This window comes from Oncorhynchus nerka, linkage group LG9b, assembly GCF_034236695.1.
Source record: "Oncorhynchus nerka isolate Pitt River linkage group LG9b, Oner_Uvic_2.0, whole genome shotgun sequence".
Lineage (NCBI taxonomy): Eukaryota > Metazoa > Chordata > Actinopteri > Salmoniformes > Salmonidae > Oncorhynchus > Oncorhynchus nerka.
In genome coordinates, this window is record NC_088424.1 from 29,935,610 (window position 1) to 29,959,669 (window position 24,060).

The 24,060-nt window shown below is 41.9% G+C and overlaps 1 protein-coding gene across 1 annotated transcript; it reads left to right on the forward strand.

The window, feature by feature from the left end:
• Nucleotides 1–103: 103 nt before the first annotated feature.
• On the forward strand, nucleotides 104–23,822 carry LOC135565714 (transmembrane inner ear expressed protein-like). The gene is made up of 4 exons (XM_065013611.1): nucleotides 104–446; nucleotides 11,226–11,343; nucleotides 22,476–22,625; nucleotides 23,689–23,822. Exons 1-4 carry the CDS (start codon nucleotides 327–329, stop codon nucleotides 23,820–23,822), a joined length of 522 nt encoding a protein of 173 aa, XP_064869683.1. The 5' UTR covers nucleotides 104–326.
• Nucleotides 23,823–24,060: the final 238 nt, after the last annotated feature.

A 24,060-nucleotide genomic window follows, 5' to 3' on the forward strand; every position in this document is an offset into this window, starting at 1 on the left:
TTAATTAATGACCCTACCTGAAGGGGCTGGCTAGTGGCTCGTGGAGCTGTCTACAGGAAGACAGTGTGATGTGCTATAGTGGTGAACAGGAGAGAACAGGGGAGGAGAGGCAGAGGCAGTACACCAGATGAGAGGAGAGAGGACACCCTCTTTCCTCTTCAGTACCCCTCTCTGACCATCAATCATCCAGGGCCATTGTGGTCCTGTCCAGGGTAGCCTGCAGCGCAACCACACAGCCCAGCCACCCAGCCAGGCAGGCAGAAGAGAGGAGAGGAGAGAGGGGGCAAGGAGCTGTAGCCTTCAGGGAGAAAGGAAAGTGGAAAATAATGGCAGCCGGGCAACGGCCTTCTTCCTGTCCTCCTCTCCAGCCAGTGATGCTGGGCTTGGAGGCAGCGCTGCTCTCCTTCTGCATCTCCACTGTATTCTCCCAGGTCCCAGACCCAGAGGTAAGAAAGTGTTTGTTCATACATGTCTTTGTCCACTGGTTGAGGCTCATCATCGGGTTACTGCTTACGGAGGTGTGGGTGTCTGTCACACTCGCTCCCTCCCCTGTTTATAGGCTGGTTGCTTGTTTTCATGTGATTAATGAATGGGGCCTGTTCGCTATAGAGCTATAGTGTTGGGCGGCCCCTTAGACAATAGTCTCTACATGTGTCGTAATGGTATACTTTGTGGTGGCATTCTTCGTAGAGTAGCATGGCGAATACAGGCCGTTGCAGCATGCACAGACGTAGTGATAGCCATTTGCCGCCATTTGTATTTTCTAAAGCTGGGAGTGATGCCGTAAGTGGCGGAATCAAAAATGAAATACTGTGGCAGGCAGTTGAGAGCACCACGGCAGAATATAGATAATAATAGATAATAGATAATAATAATGCATTGTTTTGAAATGTGAGACTCCATGTGTCACGCCCTGACCTTAGTTATCTTTGTTTTCTTTATTATTTTGGTTAGGTCAGGGTGTGACGAGGGTGGTTTGTTTAGTTTTTGTATTGTCTAGAGGTTTTTGTATGTCTAGGGTTTTTGTATGTCATGGGGTTTATATGTCTATGGTTGCCTAGATTGATTCTCAAACAGAGGCAGCTGTTTATCGTTGTCTCTGATTGGGGACCATATTTAGGTAGCCATATTCCTTGGGTATTTTATGGATTGTTATTCTATGTTTAGTTGCCTGTTCTGCACTTCTCATATTAGCTTCACGGTTCGTTTGGTTGTTTTGTATAGTTTGTTCAGTATTCGTTCTTTCATTAAATAAGTATGTATGCTTACCACGATGCGCCTTGGTCTCCTCCTTACGACGACCGCGGCAGAACAGCCCACCAAAAAAAGGACCAAGCAGCGTGCCAAAGAGGAGTGGACATCTTGGACCCAGGAGAAAGAGGAGTGGAGGACATCCTGGACCTGGGAGGAGGTAATGGCAGGGGACAAGACACTGCCATGGAAGCAGGTGGAGATAGCACAGGAGGAATGGCGACGATATGAGGGTACACGGCTAGCATGGAAGCCAGAGAGGCAGCCTCAAGATTTGTTTTGGGGGGGCAAACGAGGAGATTGCATGAGTCAGGTCGGAGACCTGAGCCAACTCCTCATGCTTACTGTGGGGAGCGTGTTACAGGTCAGGCACCATGTTATGCGGTGGAATGCTCCAGTACGCTATTCTAGCCCGGTGCGCTCTATTCCAGCTCCTCGCAATGGCCTGGCTAGAATGGGCATCCAGCCAGGAAGGAGGGTGCCGGCTCAGCGCTCCTGATCTCCAGTGTACCTCCTTGGACCAGGATATCCTGCGTACTGTGTCTCCGGTGAGTCTGCACAGCCCAGTGCGTCCTGTGCCAGCGCCCTGCATTTGCAGGGTGAGAATAGACATCCAGCCAGGACGGGTTGTGTCAGCTCTACACTCCAGACCTCCAGTGCCCCTCCACAGTCCAGTACATCCTGTGCCTGCTCCCTGCACTCGCCCTGAGGTGCGTGTCACCAGCCCAGTGCCGGCACTACGCACCAGGCCATCAGTGCGCCTCCAGGGTCCAGTACGCCCTGTTCCTGCTCCTCACACTCGCCCTGAGGTGCGTGCCACCAGCCCGGTACCACCAGTGCCGGCACCACGCACCAGGCCTACAGTGCGCCTCGGCAGTCCAGAGCATCCAGCGACAGTACCCAGTCCAGAGCGTTCAGCGACAGTTCACAGAACGGAACCTCCAACGACAGGCCACAATCCGGATCCTCCAGCGACGGTCCCCAGCCCGGGGTCTCCAGCGACGGTCCCCAATCCAGAACATCCCGCGACGATCCATGCAGTGAGGGTCCCCAGCCCAGGGCCTACGACGAGGATCCGCAGTCCAGAGCCTCCGGCGATGATCCACGGGTCAGTGCTTCAAGAGCGAACTCAGTGAAAAGAAGGGGGGCGGAGTCCAGAACCAGAGCCACCACCGAGGTTAGATGCCCATCCAGACCCTCCCATATAGGTTTAGGTTTGCGGCCGGGAGTCCGCACCTTTGGGGGGGTGGTGGGTGTACTGTCACGCCCTGACCTTAGTTATCTTTGTTTTCTTTATTATTTTGGTTAGGTCAGGGTGTGACGAGGGTGGTTTGTTTTGTTTTTGTATTGTCTAGGGGTTTTTGTATGTCTAGGGGTTGTTATTCTATGTTTAGTTGTCTATTCTGCACTTCTCATATTAGCTTCACGGTTCGTTTTGTTGTTTTGAATAGTTTGTTCAGTATTCGTTTTTTGATTAAATAAGTATGTACGCTTACCACGCTGCGCCTTGGTCTCCTCCTTACGACGACCGTGACACCATGTTATACCACATACAGGGTGTTGTACAAAACAAGCAACACAATTCCATGCTAGATCAGAGAATAAACATGAAAGTTCTAGAAATGTCCGTCTTGATATAGTGACAACACATGCACTGTTATTGCTGATGGATACCCAGACTGTTGATCATGTGGACAATTTCTGTGTTGATATGCTGCACCAGCAGCGCCAGCAGCATTTGTAGTTTGTGGGCGTTAGTGATGAAATCCTCCGATGAGGAAGAGTAGCTTTAATATTCATGTAGTTCCCTGACTTTGCTTCAATAGATCCAGAGTTTTCCCAAGGTGGTTGCTCCATGTATTTGTACTTATCAGTCTCTGATATTCAAATGTTGATTTCAGAAGATTTTGGTAGAGAGTTTAATAGATAATAGGTGACAGATCCAGTAGGAAAAGCTGATTCATTAATAAATATAATGAGCCATTTAAAAAATATATATATTATTGATTGTAATGAAATTGGAATTTGGTGAACAAGGTCAATCATATTCCATTGTGCACAAGATGTCATTACAGCATCTAGTTTTGATTTACATTTGGTTAAGTTGTCAACTAATGTGAAACCAACAAAAAATGTCATCATGTCATTGGATTTAGGTAAAAATGTGGGTGAAAAAAAAACTAAATTCCCTTACGTTAACTTTTTTCAAATCCAATTAGTTTTGTTCTTAATGTTTTGTATACTCAATGTATTTTCATTGACTTAGGGGGTAGATTTCATTATGTTCCGAGAGGGATCTAAATCATGGGAAATCTTAGAGAAATTATAATCATTTAGATAATAACAAAGAAAGATAACCAGCATGAACATGACACCTCTCCCAAATCATTTGAATTACAATACTCATGTGATGTATACTCTCTTGAAGAATGACATCCGTTTCAGTTTGAATATTCCAAAAAGGTTCTTTGCAGAGGGATAGGGTTATTCTACCAAGAACCGTTTTGATCAGATGAACCGTTTTTGGAAGACATGGGGTTTTGTAAGGCAAAGGGTTCTACCTAAAACCTTTAACATCATAATAACTATTTTTGGAAGAAAGAGTTATTTGATTCTTTAGAAGAGAAGAAGAATGATTTAGAAGGCATGAATGGTTATACATAGAACCATATATAATATTTCCCAGCATGCTCTATTGCAGGGAGATTTTCAGAATTGTTTGTTTTACTGTAATATCTGTGTTTTTGCATGTACAGTACATTGATTGGTTGATTGATGAATTGTATAATTTCATCTGTTAGTAATTGGATTTATTGCACCAGTTACTGACATGGTTGTTCCAGTTTGGATGATTGAGGTAGTCTCACTATTCAACCTTTTCAACCTTTCCTATTCTGAATGCAGTTTGCGGGTGATTAACATTTCCACTTGTTGGATATCCTAACTCTGGCTGGATTCCAATAGGAATTACACATCACTTTATAAGCCAGTATAATGTGACTTGCAGGCCTGATGTGGCCTGTAAACCAGGAGATTCCTAACACCACTGTGTTAGGGTATAACTAGGCCCTCAAAGAAAGGCCTTATGATGTACAGTTTGTAATATATTGTTATAATTAATGACATTTTTAAGGCTAATAAGGCTAGTGGAACCGTTCACAGAGGGTTCTAGGAAGAACACTCCTAAGATAAAAGGGTTCTTGGTAGAACCCTTCATAGAGGATACTGGGGATTCTTTGAAGAACCCTACATAGAGGGTTCTAGATAGAACCCTCTGCAAAGGGTTCTACCCAGCACCAAAAAGGGTTCCCCAATGGGGACAAACCAAAGAACTCTGTATGGTTCTACTTAGAAAAAAATATGCTAAGAGTGTGTTCATTTTATGGCATAAAGTCAGAATTATCTCAACTAAGCCTTTCCTGAATCAGGTTTGACATCGAAAATTCGACAAGCATAGCAACTGCAAGCTGCAGCCAGTCAACTCTCCCACTGGATCTGAGTTGTCTCAATATGTTTACCAAAGTTATCTGGCTCATCTACTAATCCCACCACATCAAATAGGAGAGCGAGAAATACATTTTAGCATTACATAATCATGTTGAAATACTATGAATTCACTACTTTGAATTAAGGGCAGCAGAGTTACAATCTGTTTCCCCCCCTAAAGTGGCATTACACTCTGGAGTAAAGTCATGTCAGACTACAAACAATTTTAATCAAAAATCCATTATTAGTTTTGGTTTTGGCAACAGGTTGATGGCCTTGGCAGATAGAACACATACTCATACGGTACACTGCTGACATTTGGAGATTAGCTGGGAAGTCAGACAAGGTTAGGCCCATGACATCTCGTTAACATGCTGACTCACCAAAGCCAATCAGCTCTAACACGCAGCTCCCAACTGAGGCCAAAAACTCAGCCCTGTAAGACCCTGGCTGAGTGTGAAATGGAACCCTATTCCCTGTACAAAGCCCTAGGGCCCTGGTCAAAAGTCATACACTACGTAGGGAATAGATGGGCTTTGGTCAAAGGTGTACTGTATTATGGGGAATAGGGTGCCATTTCAAACACACCCCTGTCTGTCACACTGAGATGAGAGACAACATGGCAATAATACTGAGAAAAATTACAATATAACATTTCAAAGAATTACAATTCCCTTACGAAATATACAGTACCCCAAGGCAATGGTCTTTCAGCATGTATGCTGTCTAGAAGAGTTTGGCCCAAAGTCATTTCCGACATATGATGTTATTTGTTGGTCAATCCACCAATGACTAAACAACACATCTACATAAATAACAATGGCTTCAAGATGTACAGTAATCTATGTTTTGATAATGTCATAGTTGTACATTGTTCCCATCCTGTTTATTGACTGTTACATTACATTTCACCCAAAGGAGGCTGGTGAGGGGAGGATGACTCATAATAATTAATGGAATGGAGTGAATTAATTGAATGGTATCAAGCCCATGGAAACCAGATGTTTGATGTGTTTGAGACCATTCCATTCATTCTGTTCCGTTCATTCTGTTTTTTAATTTCACCTTTATTTAACCAAGTAGGCCAGTTGAGAACAAGTTCTCATTTGCAACTGCAACGTGGCCAAGATAAAGCAAAGCAGTGCGACAAAAACAACAACACAGAGTTACACATGGAATAAACAAACGTACAGTCAATAACACAATAGAAAAAAGTCTATATACAGTGTGTGTCACGACTTCCGCCGAAGTCGGTTCCTCTCCTTGTTAGTTCGGCGGTCGACGTCACCGGTCTTCTAGCCATCGCCGATCCACCATTAATTTTCCATTTGTTTGGTCTTGTTTTCCCACACACTTGGTTCACACCTGGTTCACATTACTTGTCGTGTATTTAACCCTCTGTTCCCTCCATGTCTGTGTGTGAAATTGTTTGTTGTAAGTACTTGTGCACATTGTGACTGGTGCGCGAAGGATTTTGTACCCATATTTTGTTATTCTGGATGCCGTTGGTTTTGACAATTAAACTGCGCCGGTTATTACCCAATCCTCCTCTCCTGCGTCTGACTTCCTTGCCACCAGTTACAATTGAGGAAATTAACACCGGAGTGACAAATGTGCAGATGATGATGTGCAAGTAGAAATACTGGTGTGCAAAAGAGCAAAAAAAGTAAATAAAAACAACATTGGGATGGTAAGCTGCTCAGATAGCTTATGCTTAAAGTTAATGAGGGAGATATAAGTCTCCAACTTCAGCGACGTTCGCAATTCGTTACAGTCATTGGCAGCAGAGAACTGGAAGGAAATGCGGCCAAAGGAGGTGTTGGCTTTGGGGATGACTGGTGTGATATACCTGCTGGAGCGTGTGCTACAGGTAGGTGATGTTATGGTGACCAGTGAGCTGAGATAAGGTGGATCTTTACCTTGCAAAGACTTATAGATGACCTGGAGCCAGTGGGTCTGGCGGCAAATATGTAGTGAGGGCCAGCCAACGAGAGAATACAGGTCGCAGTGGTGGGTAGTATATGGGGCTTTGGTGACAAAATGGTAGCCTGCATACAGCTTGTTGAGTAGAGGGTTGGAGGCTATTTTGTAAATGACATCGCCGAAGTCGAGGATCGGTAGGATAGTCCGTTTTACGAGAGTATGTTTGGCAGCATGAGTGAAGGAAGCTTTGTTTCGAAATAGGAAGCGGATTCTAGATTTAATTTTAGACTGGAGATGTTTAATATGAGTCTGGAAGGAGTGTTTACAGTCTAGCCAGACACCTATGTATTTGTAGTTGTCCACATATTCTAAGTCAGAACTGTCCAGAGTAGTGATGCTGGTCGGGCAGGCAGGTGTGGGCAGTGATCGGTTGAAAAGCATGCATTTAGTTTTACTAGCATTTAAGAGCAGTTGGAGGCCACGGAATGAGTGTTGTATGGCATTGAAGCTGGTTTGGAGTTTTGTTAACACAGTGTCCAAAGAAGGGCCAGATGTATACAGAATGGTGTCATTTGCGTCGAGGTGGATCAGGGAATCTCCCGCAGCAAGAGCAACATCATTGATATATACAGAGAAAAGAGTCGGCCTGAGAATTTAACCCTGTGGTACCTCCATAGAGACTGCCAGAGGTCCGGACAACAGGCCCTCCAATTTGACACACTGAACTCTATCTGAGAAGTGGTTGGTGAACCAGGCGAGCCAGTCATTTGAGAAACCAAGGCTGTTGAGTCTGCCGATAAGATTACGGTGATTGACAGAGTCGAAAGCCTTGGCCAGGTAGATAAAGACGGCTGCACCGTACTGTCTTTTATCAATGGCTGTTATGATATCGTTTAGGACCATGAGCGTGGCTGAGGTGCACCCGTGACCAGCTCGGAAACCAGATTGTGCAGCAGAGACGGTACAGCGGGATTCGAAATGATCAGTGATCTGTTTGTTAACTTGGCTTTCAAAGATTTTAGAAAGGCAGGGCAGGATGGATATTAGTCTATAACAGTTTGGGTCTACAGTGTCACCCCCTTTAAAGAGGGGGATGACCGCGGCAGCTTTCCTCTCTTTAGGGATCTCGGACAATACAAAAGAGAGGTTGAACAGACTGGTAATAGGGGTTGCAACAATGGCGGCGGATAATTTTAGAAAGAGAGGGTCCAGATTGTCTAGACCAGCTGATTTGTACGGGTCCAGGTTTTGCAGCTCTTTCAGAACATCTGCTATCTGGATTTGGGTGAAGGAGAAGCTGGGGAGGATTGGGCAAGTAACTGTGGGGTGTGCAGAGCTGTTGGCCGGGATTGGGGTAGCCAGGAAGAAAGCATAGCCAGCCGTAGAGAAACACTTATTGAAATTCTCGATTATTGTGGATTTATCGGTGGTGACAGTGCTTCCTAGCCTCTGTGCAGTGGGCAGCTGGGAGGAGGTGCTCTTATGAATGTTTCTAATATTGAACTCTGAATTTTAAAAAACAATGTAATTTTTCACATGAAAGTCCCATTTGCTTGACAGTCATCTGAAGTAAGTGTTTTGGCTTTTTCCCAGATGTATTGTTTCATAAACCGTCTTCCCATTACAGTGTGAGATTATTTTTACAACGGCAGAAAACCTAATAAGTGTTCATGTCCTGACCCATCATGTATTGATCAGTAGACATTAACTATGGGGCTAGATTAAACCAATGATTTGTATACACACTAGTTGACTGATAGGGGGATTTGTGTTAAAACCACCGTGCCTCGATCTTGGCACTCCCCCACCATTGTAAAAAAATATTTTAGAAAAAATAGAAATGCATTTATTAATATTTTTTTCCCTTGAAGTACGCATATTATTTTTGATTACTAACGTTACTGTCCCCACTACAACAACAACAACAAATTTTAAAACATGTAAATACTGTAGAATTCCATTAATTCCTATGGAGGACTGCTTCTACTGGGGAGTGCCAATATGGCCGACTGGTGGCTTCAAAGCCTCTCAATAGCCAATACATAGCATCAGCAATCCAGGGTTTATATATAGTGCATTCGGAAAGTCTTCAGACCCCTTCCCCTTTTCCACATTTTGCTACATTACGCTGTTATTTTAAAATGGATTAAATTAAACATTTTCCTCATCAATCTAGAAACAATACCCAATAATGACAAAGCAAAATCATTTTTGCAAATGTATAAAAAAAAGTATCTTATTTACAAATGTATTCAGACCCTTTGTTATGAGACTTGAAACTGAGCTCGGGTGCATCCTGTTTCCATTGATCATCCTTGAGATGTTTCTACAACTTGATTGGAGTCACCTGTGGTAAATTCAATTCATTGAACATGATTTGGAAAGGCACACATCTGTATATATAAGGTCCCACAGTTGACAGTGCATGTCAGAGCAAAAACCAAGCCATTAGGTCGAAGGAATTGTCTGTAGAGCTCCGAGACAGTATTGTGTCGAGGCACAGATCTGGAGAAGGGTACCAAAACATTTCTGCAGCATTGATGGTCCCCAAGAACACAGTGGCATCCATTATTCTTAAATGGAGAAGTTTGGAACCACAAGACTCTTCCTAGAGCTGGCCACCAGGCAAAAACTGAGCAATCGGGGGAGAAGGGCCTTGGTCAGGGAGGTGACCAAGAACCCGATGGTCACTCTGATAAAGCTTCAGAGTTCCTCTGTGGAGATGGGAGAACCTTCCACAAGGACAACCATCTCTGCAGCACTCCAGCAATCAGGCCTTTATGGTAGAGTGCCCTTACAGAAGCCATGAGAAATAAGATTCTCTAGTCTGATTTCACCAAGATTGAACTCTTTGGCCTGAATGCCATGTGTCACGTCTGGAGGAAACCTGGCACAATCCCTACAGTTAAGTATGCCAATGCAAACTGTTCTTTTCATAGCCTCTATTCACATAAAGGGATAGTTCACACAAATTCACACGAGTTCACACAATACACATTTGTTTGCTTGTAAGCAGTCTATGAACATGTTGTGACAGCAATTCATGCTTTGGTTTTATTTCTCTGGCACTGTTTGTTTGTTAGACTGGTTACAGGGTATAAACTAAACCAACATGTAATTTTGTAGTTTGGGTTAACTATCCTTTTAACAAACATTTCACACACTATAGATAATTTAAGGCTCCTCACCAGGGCTTTGAATTAATCATAATGATGACTGTATTAATAAAACAGCATAACCTCTGTAGTCTAATTGTGATGTCAAAGAAATGGACTAGTAACTTTGAGTCATATCTAAGAGGAGTTGGCCTATCTTTCTTGATTCATGTCTGTCTGCTAGCGCTGAATTTCCCCATTTTCTCAAGACCTATCTGAAATAAAAACAAGTGTTGAAATGTGAATACTCAGACTAACACTTTAACCTTCAACACTTTAGAGACTCTTTTTAGTCAGCAAAAAACATGCTTCCAATCATATCAGATCAATATCTCAAAAACAATATCTTAAGATTGTTGTCACACTAAAGAAGGAGCATGTTCAGTTTAAAAGTGCCCTTTTCCTCTCCACCAAACAAACAGTGTTTGGATCCCTCTAATTAGGGGGAGAGTGTTTAATGTTTTCTTCCATTCACTCCTTGTGCCAAGATGTGTGATTCATTCTCCTCCATCAGTGCCATTCACTCAGTGAGGCCATTATTTTGTTTTCATTGTGTTCTTACAGTATTTCTCAGCATTCTGTAGCTTGAGTTTTCTGCAAAGTTGCGTTTAGTCAACATAATATAACAAAATGGTGGGAAAAAATGACTTAATACAGATTGTAGTGTTCGAAGTGATTGGGCATGACACGACAAACATAATGTTGCTCTTTGTCTATTGCTGCTTGTTGTTCAATGCTCTTGTTTTTTTCTTCAATTTTTCTTATTCAGATAGTCATCTTTCTATTTCTGTGAAAGGTGGTTGGGATTCAACCCATTGTTCTCTATTTTCGAGGCAATTTGTGAGGCAGATTAGATTTATTTTAGGCCTGTGCTGGTAGCTCTCACAAGTGGCCTAAGGTTGATTGAGATATTCAGAATATGAATGGGTCATGAGGGGTCACACCAGACTGGCATGTTCCACATTCTGCATGATCTACTAAATCCTCTTTTTGAGGGTTTTATTCCAAGCCTATCTTCCCTTTTCTCCCTAAACACATAGTGACATAAACTTCCCACTGGGCACAGACGTCAATTCAATGTCTATTCCATGTTGGTTCAACATCATTTCATAGAAAATTCAACCAGTGTGTGCCCAGTGTGTGCCCAGTGTGTGCCCAGTGTGTGCCCAGTGTGTGCCCAGTGTGTTGTATTTCCTCCAGTTGTCTTTCCACCATGTCTCTTCAGAAACTGAAAGGAAGCGAAAACTATTTTTCTCTCAATCAGATTGATATTTGTTTCCATTGCGGTATATTTCCAATTTGCATTAGACTAATTTATATGAAGATTCTCAAACTGCATAGTGATTTGAAGAGTACCTGTCTAGATTACACAATAAGTAACTAATGCACATTTTGACTCTTTTTCCTCAGCTTTTACCGACAGATCCCCCAAAGAAGCCAGACCCAGTCACTTCAGAAACAGTCGTGTTCTGGGGACTGCGGTTATGGCAGGTTATTGGCATCTTCTCTATGTTTATTCTAGCAGTCAGTAAGTATTTCTCCAAACCTGTCATAATCGTGTGCCATCATTCACAATGATTTATGAGATGAGAATATTCACACACATTCACTTAAGTATCTAAGTATCTGCTAAATGACTTAAATGTAATCTATCAATCTCACATCAATTCTCCCTTCCAATTCTATTTTACATAAATCACATTAATAAAAATGTATGTATAAATCAGTCAGTTAGTCAGTCAGTTAGTCAGTTAGTCAGTCAGTCAGTCAGTTAGTTAGTCAGTCAATCTGTTAGTTAGTCAGCCAGTTCGTTAGTCCATTAGTTAGCCAATCAGTTAGTTAGTAAGTAAGTTAGTTAGTCAGTCAGTAAGTAAGTAAGTCAGCCAGTCAATAATTTAGTCATTCAGTCAGTTAGTTAGTCAGCCAATTAGTTAGTCCATCAGTTAGTTAGTCGGTTAGTTAGTTAGTTAGTCAGCCAATTAGTCCATCAGTTAGTCAATGTCAGTCAGTTAGTCCATCAGTTAGTCAATGTCAGTCAGTTAGTCAGTCAGTTAGTCAGTTAGTCAGTTAGTCAGTTAATCAGTCAGTCAGTTAATCAGTTAGTCAGTCAATTAGTCAGTCAGTTAGTCCATCAATTAGTCAGTCAGTTGGTCAGTCAGTCAGTCAGTCTGCAGTTAGTTAGTCAGTCAGTTAGATAGTTAGTCAGCCAGTTAGTTAGTTAGTCAGTTAGATAGTTAGTCAGTCAGCAAGTTAGTTAGTCAGCCAGTTATTCAGTTAGTCAGTCAGTAAGTTAGTCAGTCAGTCAGTCAGTCAGTCAGTTAGTTAGTTAGTCAGCCAGTTAGTTAGTCAGCCAGTTATTCAGTTAGTCAGTCAGTAAGTTAGTCAGTCAGTCAGTCAGTCAGTCAGTTAGTTAGTCAGCCAGTTAGTTAGTCAGCCAGTTAGTTAGTTAGTCCATCAGTTATTCAATGTCAGTCAGTCAGTCAGATAGTCAGTAAGTAAGTAAGTCAGTCAGTCAGTCGGTTAGTCAGACAGTTAGTCAGCCAGTCAGTCAATTAGTCAGTTAGTCAGTTAGTCAGTTAGTCAGTTAATCAGTCAGTCAGTCAGTCAGTCAGTCAGTCAGTCAGTGAATTAGTCAGTCAGTCAGTCAATCATTCAGTCAGTTAGTCAATCAGTCAGTCAGTCAATTAGTCAGTTAGTTAGTCAGTCATTTAGTCAGTCAGTCAGCCAGTCAGTCAATTAGTCAGTAAGTCAGTCAGTCAGTTAGTTAGTCAGTTAGTCAATCAGTCAGTTAGTCAGTCACTTAGTTAGTCAGTCAGTCAGTTAGTCAGTCATTTAGTCAGTCAGCCAGTCAGTTAGTCAGTCAGTTAGCCAGTCAGTCAGTCCGTCCTTCAGTCAGTTAGCCAGTCAGTCCGTCCGTCAGTCAATCAGTCAGTCAGTCAGTCAGTCAATTAAGACACAATGCCACAGATCAGCTACAGTGGGTATCCATACCCCTTTTCACATTTTGTTGCATTTACAAAGGGGGATTGAAAAATTAAATCATAGGGGTTGAACGATTTTCTAAGGACATGCCAGACAGTGTCTGAGAAAGGCTCAAAGAATTGCCAAACACTCCAGCCACCCAAAACATTGACTATTCTCCATACTCCATAGCATCAATGTTCAGAGCAACAGACTCCTAAACAGCTTCTAGCCCCTGGCAATGAGACTGTTAAATGGCTAACAGCTACTGCTCTCCCTCTCCCACAGACTATCCACACCGGCTCTATGCCCATCCACAGGTCTCTACCCACTCTGACACAAACACCTTAACTGTCACACTTGTTTTTTTGTTATTTTTTTATTTCATTTACAGTATATATTTTTTTGACCCCAATTTCGTTATATCCAACTGCGATCCAATTACAATCTTGTCTCATCGCTGCAACTTCCCAACGGGCTAGGGATAGGTGAAGGTCGAGTCATGTGTGCTCCGAAACATGACCCGCCAAACCACGCTTCTTAACACCCACCCGCTTAACCCAGAAGCCAACTGCACCAACGTGTTGAAGGGAAACACCGCTCAACTGATTACAGAAGTCCGCCTGCAGGCGCCCAGCCTGCCACAAGGAGTCGCTAGAGCGCGAAGAGCCAAGTAAAGCCTTCTCGGCCAAACCCTCCCCTAACCTGGACGAAGCTGGGCCAATTGTGCGCCGCTCTGTGGGACTACTGGTCACGGCCTGTTGTGACACAGCCTGGGATCAATCCCAGGTCTGTAGTGACACCTCAAGCACTGTGATGCAGTGCCTTAGACCGCTGCGGCACTTGGGAAGCCCCACTCTTGTGTATTATATATACACTACCGTTCAAAAGTTTGGGGTCACTTAGAAATGTCCTTGTTATTGAAAGAAAAGCACATTTTTTGGCCATTAAAATAACATCAAATTGATCAGAAATACAGTGTCGACATTGTTAATATTGTATATGACTATTGTAGCTGGAAATGTCAGATATTTTATGGAATTTCTACATAGGCGTACAGAGGCCAATTATCAGCAACCATCACTCCTGTGTTCCAATGGCACGTTGTGTTAGCTAATCCAAGTTTATCATTTCAAAAGGCTAATTGATCATTAGAAAACCCTTTTGCAATTATGTTAGCACAGCTGAAAACTGTTGTCCTGTTTAAAACTTCTTAGGGCTGCAATCCCGTTAACGGGATCGATATGACAACAGCCAGTGAAAGTGCAGGGCGCCAAATTCAAAACAACAGATATCTCATAATTAAAATTCCTCAAACATACATGTATGTTATACCGTTTTAAAGGTAATATTGTTGTTAATCCCACCACAGTGTCCGATTTCAAATAGGCTTTACATAGAAAGCACCACAAACGATTATGTTAGGTCACCACCAACTCACAGAAAAATTCAGCCATTTTTCCAGCCAAAGAGAGGAGTTACAAAAAGCACAAATAGAGATAAAAATTAATCACTAACCTTTGATGATCTTCATCAGATGACACTCATAGGACTTCATGTTACACAATACATGTATGTTTTGTTTGATAAAGTTCATATTTAAATAAAGAAATCTCAGTATACATTGGCGCGTTACGTTCACTAGTTCCAAAAACATCCGGTGATATTGCAGAGAGCCACATCATTTTACAGAAATACTCATTATAATGTTGATAAATACAATTGTTAGATATGGAAATATAGATATACCTCTCCTTAATGCAACAGCTGTGTCGGATTTCCAAAAAACTTTACGTTAAAACCAAACTATGCAATAATCTGAGAACGGCGCTAAGAAAAAAAAAATATCCGCCATGTTCGAGTCAACAGAAATCAGAAATAACATTATAAATAATCCCTTGCCTTTGATGATCTTCATCAGAATGCACTCCCAGGAATCATAGTTCCACAATAAATGCTTGATTTGTTTGATAATGTCCATTATTTTTGTCCAAGTAGCTACTTTTGTTAGCGTGTTTAGTACACAAATCCAAACGCTCGTGCAGGTCCAGCCGAACGTCGGACGAAAACTTCAGAAAGTTATATTACAGGTTGAAGAAACTTGTCAAACTAAGTATAGAATCAATCTTTAGGATGTTATCATAAATCTTCAATAACGTTCCAACCGAAGAATTCCTATGTCTGTAGAGAAGCAATGGAACGCAGGTCGCTATCATGTGAAATGCGCGTGACCAGGACCTGGCTCTCTGCCAAACTACTGACTCAAACAGCTCCTATCCGGCTCCACAACACAGTAGAAGCCTCATTCAAGTTTTTAAAGACGGTTGATATCTATTGGAAGCCTTAGGAGTAAAGCCACAATATCCCACTGTGTATTCAATAGGGGCTGGGTTGAAAATCGACCGACCTCAGATTTCCCACTTCCTGTTTGGATTTCTACTCAGGTTTTTGCCTGCCATATGAGATATGTTATACTCACAGACATCATTCAAACAGTTTTAGAAACCTCAGAGTGTTTTCTATCCAATACTAATAATAATATGCATATTTTAGCAACTGGGACTGAGGAGCAGGCCGTTTACTCTGGCCACCTCTGAGCACCTTTCATCCAAGCTACTCAATACTGCTCCTGCAGCCATAAGAAGTTAAAGAAGCAGTAACACTGGCCTTCTTTAGACTAGTTGAATATCTGGAGCATCAGCATTTGTGGGTTCGATTACAGGCTCAAAATGGCCAGAAACAAAGACCTTTCTGCTGAAACTCGTCAGTCTATTCTTGATCTGAGAAATGAAAGCTTTTCCATGCGAGAAATTGCCAAGAAACTGAAGATCTCGTACAACGCTGTGTACTACTCCCTTCACAGAACAGCGCAAACTGGCCCTAACCAGAATAGTCCTCAACTGGCAGCTTCATTAAATAGTACCCGCAAAACACCAGTCTCAACGTCAACAGTGAAGAGGCGACTCCGGGATGCTGTCCTTCTAGGCAGAGTTCCGCTGTCCAGTGTCTGTGTTTTTTTGCTCATCTTTTCTTTTTATTGGCCAGTCTGATATATGGCTTTTTCTTTGCAACTCTGCCTAGAAGGCCAGCATCCCGGAGTCGCCTCTTCACTGTTGACGTTGAGACTGGTGTTTTGTGGGTACTATTTAATGAGGACTTGTGAGGCCAGTTGAGGATTTGTGAGTCATCTGAGACAGGTTAAAGAATCATTTTTAAGACTTGAGACAACTGAGACATTACGCACGTGTATGGGCAAGACAGAAGCTTCAAGTGCCTTTGAATTAAATATTGTAGTAATATATTGTAGTAGGTGCCAGACACACCGTTTTTTTGTGAAGAATTGCAACATGGGCCAGCTTCCCTGTGGATCACTTTCAACACATTGTAGAGTCCATGCCCCGACGAATTGAAGCTGTTCTGAGGGCAAAAGGGGGTGTGCAACTCAATATTAGGACGGTGTTCTTAATGTTTTGTACACTCAGTTGTCGTGTCTTTGGCTATGCCGGATTAAGTGATATGACATGCTATTCTATAAAATCTTTTCTCTGTAATTAATATTACCTGATTGATCATTTAATCATGTAATCATGTTAATCATGTAAATGTAATAAACTAGAAAGTCGGAGCACCACTAAATAATATTTATAGAGCAGTTATCTTCCGAATAAACTCTTAAAGACCTTCATCAATAGCAGTCAATATTAACCGTCACCTTATTTCAGTCTCATCTGAAAGTTGTAAATTCTTGGTTCTTCACGAACCCTGGCTAACAAGTTGAATCAGCAATACAAAATTGGGTTGAATTATTTAATTACTAAATACTTAACTAATCACACAGAATTACATATACACAGAATGAATCATACCTTGATGCAAATTATGTGATAAAGGAAAACGTCCCTAGCGGACGGAGCAGATATGACAGCTGGTTACACAAAGGGAAGTGGGTTGGGTTTGAGTGAAAGAGCGGGAAGACTGAGGAACAAATACAATATCCTATGCATTCTAAATATTTATTTATATTTATATTTACTCTGAGCTCCGCTTCAATTGGTTGGTGGCCGTGTTGCCCAACAGAGTCCTTTGTCCTTTGAAGAGTGTCTCTGGTGGTGAACGGGATACGTTGTCGTGTCGTCGTTGTGTGGTAGATGGGATACTCTGTCCGTCTTTTCCTAGCCCACGTTTACAGCGGCCGCTGCTAACTCAACGGCTAGGAGGTATCACTTCTGTAGCGAATAAGAGTTCAAAGTTCATACCATTCGCAACCAAACTGTTCTGTAGTCATTATCTGAATCCTTCTGACATCGGACCGTCATCCTAATGTATCCGGAAGAGGAGGTTACATTTTCGTCAAGGGCTTATATAGTGGAAGGAGAGAAGGGTGTGTTTCATAGTTTACAACCCATGTCTCTTCACAGGGGCGGGCCACTGATTGAGCAGAGCACTAACCTTATGAAAACCCAAATCTCTCATTTGGAAGCTAAAATTACATTTAATCTTTTCACAATACATTTTATATTTAAACATTTGAATTGCACAACAATTCCATGTGAATCTAATAACTATAATGTGTAGACTTTCCCAGATACAGTTTATGTCATCCTGTCATCAGTCATAATGTCTCAGATGAGAACCGAACTGACATCATATTCATTAAGTACCAACGCATATTTTCAACTGGTTCTATTACCGAAAAATGGTTCCTTTCCCCCAACTTGTTTGATGCTCCCAGACTCTCTATGTTTTACAAAGGCTAGTCAAGAGAGAGGGAAGGGAGAAAGGTATTTATGGGGGGGTCATAAACCTTACCCACAGGCCAACATCATGACACCATATATATTATTATTACTATCAATACATTGTTCGGAAAGAGCTCTTAAGGTAAGAATTTCACTGTACTGTTTTACAGCTGTTGTTTCCTGTGCACGTGACAAATAAACTTAGAACTTGAAACTTTGAAACATGAAGTTAATAATTATGCTGTGGATGATGAATTAAACTACCCAGACACATCAAAGATACAGTCCTCCTTCTGAACTGAGCTGTAGGACAGGATGGAAACTGCTCAGGGATGTCATTGGTGATTTTAAAACAGATACAGAGTTCAATGGCTGTGATGGGAGAAAACTGAGGATGGATAAAAAAACATTGTCGTGACTCCACCATAATGACCTAAATGACTGAGTGAAAAAAATTATACAGAATACAAATATTCTATAACATGAAACAAGGGACCAAAGTAATGATGCAAAAACACCAGAAAGGAATGTACTTTTTGGCCTAAATGCAAAGCCTTATGTTTGGTGCAAATCCAACAGAACACGTCACTGAGTAACTGCCACCTTATTTTCAAGCATGGTGGTAGCTGCATCATGGTATGTGTTTGCTTGACATCGGCAACGACTGGGGAGTATTTCATTATAAAAAATAAATGGGAGAGAGCTAAGCGCAGGCAAAACCCTAAAGGAAAATCTGCTTCAGTCTGCTTTACACCAAACACTGTGAGAGGAATTTCACCTTTAAGCAGGAAAATAACCTACTGTACAACACAAGGCCACATCTAGGCTGGAGTTGCTTACCAAGAAGACAGTGAAGGTTCCTGCTTGGCTAAGTCAGCAAAACAAAGGAGCTGATCGTGCACCAAGGCTGGAACCAACAGGACCCTCCATAGCTTCTACTCCCAATTCATAACACTGCTAAACAAGATTGCTAAATAGCCAATCAAATGGCTAGCCGGATGAACTGCATTGACCCTTTTTGCATTAACTCTCCTACACTGACTCTATGCACACACACTGGACTCTAGCAAAACAAACTCAAATCAATCTAATTTTATATGTCACATACACATGGTTAGCAGATGTTAATGCGAGTGTAGCAAAATGCTTGTGCTTCTAGTTCCGACCATGCAGTAATATCCAACAAGTAATCTAACCTAACAATTTCACAACAACTACCTTATACACACAGGTGTAAAGGAATGAATAAGAATATGTACATAAAAATATATGAATGAGCGATGGCCGAAAAGCATAGGCAAGATGCAGTAGACGGTATAGAGTACAGTATATACATATGAGATGAGTAATGTAGGGTATGTAAACATGATATAAAGTGGCATTGTTTAAAGTGGCTGGTGATACATTTATTACATACATTTTTCCATTATTAAAGTGGCTAGAGTTGAGTCAGTATGTTGGCAGCAGCCACTCAATGTGGCGCTGCTGCGCCTTCCTCACTACGCTGTCTGTGTGGGTTGACCATTTCAGTTTGTCCATGATATGTACACCGAGGAACTTAAAACTTTCCACTTTCCCCACTACTGTCCCGTCTATGTGGATAGGGGGCTGCTCCCTCTGCTGTTTCCTGAAGTCCACGATCATCTCCTTTGTTTTGTTGACATTGAGTGTGAGGTTATTTTCCTGACACCACACTCTGAGGGCCCTCACCTCCTCCCTGTAGGCCGTCTCGTCGTTGTTGGTAATCAAGCCTACCACTGTAGTGTCATCTGCAAACTTGATGATGGAGTTGGAGGCGTGCATGGCCACGCAGTCGTGGGTGAACAGGGAGTACAGGAGAGGGCTGAGAATGCACCCTTTTGGGGCCCCAGTGTTGAGGATCAGCGGGGTGGAGATGTTGTTACTTACCCTCACCACCTGGGGGCGGGTAGGTACACTCACAAATACTTACACTGACACCCCAACACACACATACACACCCCAACACATAATTTTTTTTTCACTCTCTCTCCTGCACTGACTATGCACACACACTGGACTCTACCCACACGCTCACACATACGTACATAGACAACCTAACACACACATACGCCCAAACACACACATAACACACGCAGACAAGGAAACTGACACCACACACACTCACACACACAGACATACTTTCACACTCACCACATGTTGCTGCTACTGTCTATTATCTATCATGTTGCCTAGTCATTTTACCACTACCTGTACATAGCTACCTCAATTACCTCGTACCACTACACATCGACTCGGTACTGATACTCCCTGCCATTTTTACTCGTTATTTTTATTAATTATTCAGTGTATTTATTTCTCGTGTCACTCTGTATATATATATATATATATATATGGGGGGGTCATAAACCTTACCCACAGGCCAACATCTATATATATATATATATATATATACATCTGTATATATATATATATATATATACAGTTGAAGTCAGAAGTTTACATACACTTTAGCCAAATACATTTAAAGTCCGTTTCTCACAATTCCTGACATTTAATCCTAGTAAAAATGCCCTGTCTTAGGTCAGTTAGGATCACCACTTTATTTTAAGAATGTAAAATGTCAGAATAACAGTAGAGAGAATTATTTATTTCAGCTTTTATTTCTTTCATCACAACAGAAGTTTACATACACTCAATTAGTATTTGGTAGCATTGCCTTTAAATCATTTTGGGTAGCCTTCCACAAGCTTCCCATGGTTGGGATGGTGTTCTTTAGCTTGCAAGCCTCCCCCTTTTTCCTCCAAACATAACGATGGTCATTATGGCCAAACAGTTCTATTTTTGTTTCATCAGACCAGAGGATATTTCTCCCAAAAGTTCGATCTTTGTCCCCATGTGCAGTTGCAAACCGTAGTCTGGCATTTTTATGGCAGTTTTGGAGCAGTGGCTTCTTCCTTGCTGAGCGGCCTATCAGGTTATGTCGATATAAAACTCGTTTTACTGTAGATATAGATACTTTTCTACCTGTTTCCTCCAGCATCTTCACAAGGTCCTTTGCTTTTGTTCTGGGATTGATTTGCACTTTTCACACCAAAGTACGTTCATCTCTAGGAGACAGAACGTGTCTCCTTCCTGAGCGGTATGAATGATGCGTGGACCACATGGTGTTTATACTTGTGTACTATTGTTTGTACAGATGAAACAACAAAAAAAAACTTTTGACTGGTAGTTTATATATTTTATATTTAACTTTGCATTGTTGGAAAAGGACCCGTAAGTCAGCATTTCACTTTTCGTCTACACCTGTTGTTACAAAGCATTTCATTTGATTTGAAGTTACAGTTTTAAATCTTCTTGAAAATCTATAGAAAGACTTGAAAATGGCTGTCTAGCCATGATCCCCAACACCTTGACCAAGCTTGAAGAATTTTTTCAAGAATAATGGGCAAATATTGCACAGAAGTAATTAGCTGCCAAAGGTGTTTTGAACATATTGACTCAGGGGGGTGAATACTCATCAAATTAAGGTATATTAGTGTTTTATTTTTCATTAATTCTAAGAGAAATGTTCGAATTTTTCCTCCACTTTGACATTACAGAATATTTTGTGTTGAGCATTGTCCAAAAATTACAATTAAATCCACTTTAATCCCACTTTGTAACACAAAATGTGATGAAATCCAAGGGGGTTGAATAATTATGATAGGCACTGTATTTGGCTTCATGGTCCAACTAGTTTGCATACTGAACAGATATATTGCATGATGCATGGAGAGGCGAATGTGTAATTTGTTGTTTTAATTGTGAGATGCAGGCTTTAGACCTTAGCCAAGTAAAACTGAACTCTATTATGTACTTCACATCAACAGAGTTGAGCAGCAACTAGTGTGGGCGGACTGGAGCTCCTACATCACATAAAAGTTTGTATAAAAAACAATGGATTTCGGGCCTCCCGAGTAACGCAGTGGTGTGTGCCACTAGAGATTCTGGGTTCGAGTCCCGGGTCTGTCGCAGCTGGCCGCAACCGGGAGACCCATGGAGCGACGCAAAATTGGCCCAGTGTCGTCCGGGTTAGGGGAGGGTTTAGCCGGCAGGGATGTCCTTGTCCCGTCGTGTACTAGCTACTCCTGTGGCATGCTGGGCGCAGTGCACACTGAAACGGTCGCAAGGTGTTCGCTGTTCCCTCCGACACATTGGTGCGACTAGCTTCCGGGTTAAGTAGGCATTGCATCAAGAAGCAGTGTGGCTTGGTTTGGTTGTGTTTCGAAGGATGCACGGCTCTCGACCTTCGCCTCTCCTGAGTCCATATGGGAGTTGCAGCGATGAGACAAGACTGTAACTACCAATTGGATACTGTGAAATTGGGGAGAAAAGGGGTACAAAAATATATTTATATATATTTTTTAAATACTATGGATTTCAGCACCCAAAGAACAGTACTCAATTACACGGGACAATGTGTGGATTTGAGTTTGTACTTGGCTAAAGAGACGTTGGTCTCAAGGGGACTCTGCTAAAATAAAGGTAAAATAAATATCATGGTCCTGTAATATTATATGCGCTGAATTGTCATGATGGTTATTATGAGGGAGGGTTCCAAATGGTAATGGCATCGTCTGTTTGTGATTGGTTTATCAAACCACATGATGCATGGTTCAATAAGGGGTGGAGGACAGCAATTGCACTTCACAAGACAATGATGGCATTCTAGTTTAGTGATAATCCATCAGACATCTATACAGTAATAATTGACCATGTCATGACAGAGCCCAAATCAACAAAAAGGAAAATAGTCTGATAACAGCGGATAATGAAATGTCACGTATACAGTTATATAATAGCTGTAATGTGACACAGTTGAGTAGTGTCTAATTCAAAACGTCTTCAGATGTACTTCAGAAACACATAACATTCCACATAGGAAATACTATTATATTTTATCTTTCTCTCTTTGTCTCCCTCTTTCTCCATTTGTAAGTCATAACCCTATGCTGCATCTTCAAATGCCGTATCCCCAGGACGAAGAAGGAGATTGAGGCGCGACATGCTCAGAGAGTAGCAGCTAAGGACTACGCCAACACACTGGAGACAGTGCCTCCTCTCAACGAGCTCACAGAGATCCCAGGCGGTAAGTAGGCTAAAGATCCTCTCAGAATCCCCTCAAGAATAATATGGTGCACATTATAGAAAATACCTTCTGCCCATGACAAAAGTCCCAAGGAGTTAGTTGTGGTGTACATTTTAGGACATCTCTACTACTCTCTACGACAAAGTCCGTAGGAAGCAGGTGCGGTGTACATTTTAGCACATCCCTTCTCCTTGTGACAAATGTCCCTACTCTCTTGAACTACATTATAACTTTACGAATGGTAAAAAAGTCACACACTCATCTCTCCTTGGTGAAATAAATCCACAGCAAGGAAAAAATTAAGTGTGAGTTCTGGATGCTATTAATGAAATACCACCTGCTAGGCCTGTTTATACTGTAGGAGAATCATAGCTGTTTGACTTGGCACACTAACGAGACTGGGCCCCTGACAGCTTTTGTATTCATTAATTTGATGTTTCTCTCAGATTTCATCATATTATGCTAATGGTCATCACTTCCAATCATTCGAAGCTAATATATGTTTTCTCTCATTTCCGATGGATAACAAGCAGCACGAAATCTCACACCTCTGTCTGAATCTCTCTGGATGCAAATGGTGTTTTGAATTAGTTTAATGTCCCATATTGTCCCTGTCCTATCTGACTGAAGATGTAGATGGAGTCAACATAGACATATAGTCTTGGAGATACACACACACTCTGGATTAATGAATACAGGATATTCAAAGTTTCATTGACTTTGCATTAAAGCTTTTTCTATGTCAGAGTCTGTCTCCTTTGCAACTGTTCTAACTTTCATGCCTTCCCTTTGGCTTCTTCCTCCCGCAATCCTTCATCTTCCAACCCTATCCCTTCCATTTGACCTGTACCCTTCCTCTCCAAACCCTGTCTTTCCTCCTCTCTTCCTTGTGTTCCTCTCTCTCTTCACTATCCACTTTCTCTTCATCCTCCCTCTTTTCCTCCTCATCCTCCCTGTCCTCCTCTTCCTACTCTCTATTCTCACACTTGTCTTCCACTCTATCCTCCCTATCTTCCTCCCCCTCATCTTTCTCCATCTCTTCCTCTTCATCCTGTCCCTCCAGCGCTCCTGGACACTGCATCCCTCCCGACGGTCTCTGAGCAGGTCCAGACTAGAAGCGCCAGCAGCAGCCAGCTCCCAGTGGTGAGAGAGGAGCTGGTGCTCACTGGTCCCCTCACTCAGCCTAAGACTGGATGACTTTCCTCCCTCCTTCTCCTCCTTCTGGTCCCCATCACTCAGCCTGAGACTGGATTACGTCCATCCCTCCGTTTCCTACTTCTTATTGTTTCTTCTCAACTTCCCTCTCTCCACATTCCTATTTATGTTCTGACAAAATGGGAAATCCACTAGAGGGAATATTGGAGCATGAAGCTCAGCATTCAGTAATTCACAAAAAAAGGAATGAATAGCTGAATAGAATAGTTCATTGAGTAAC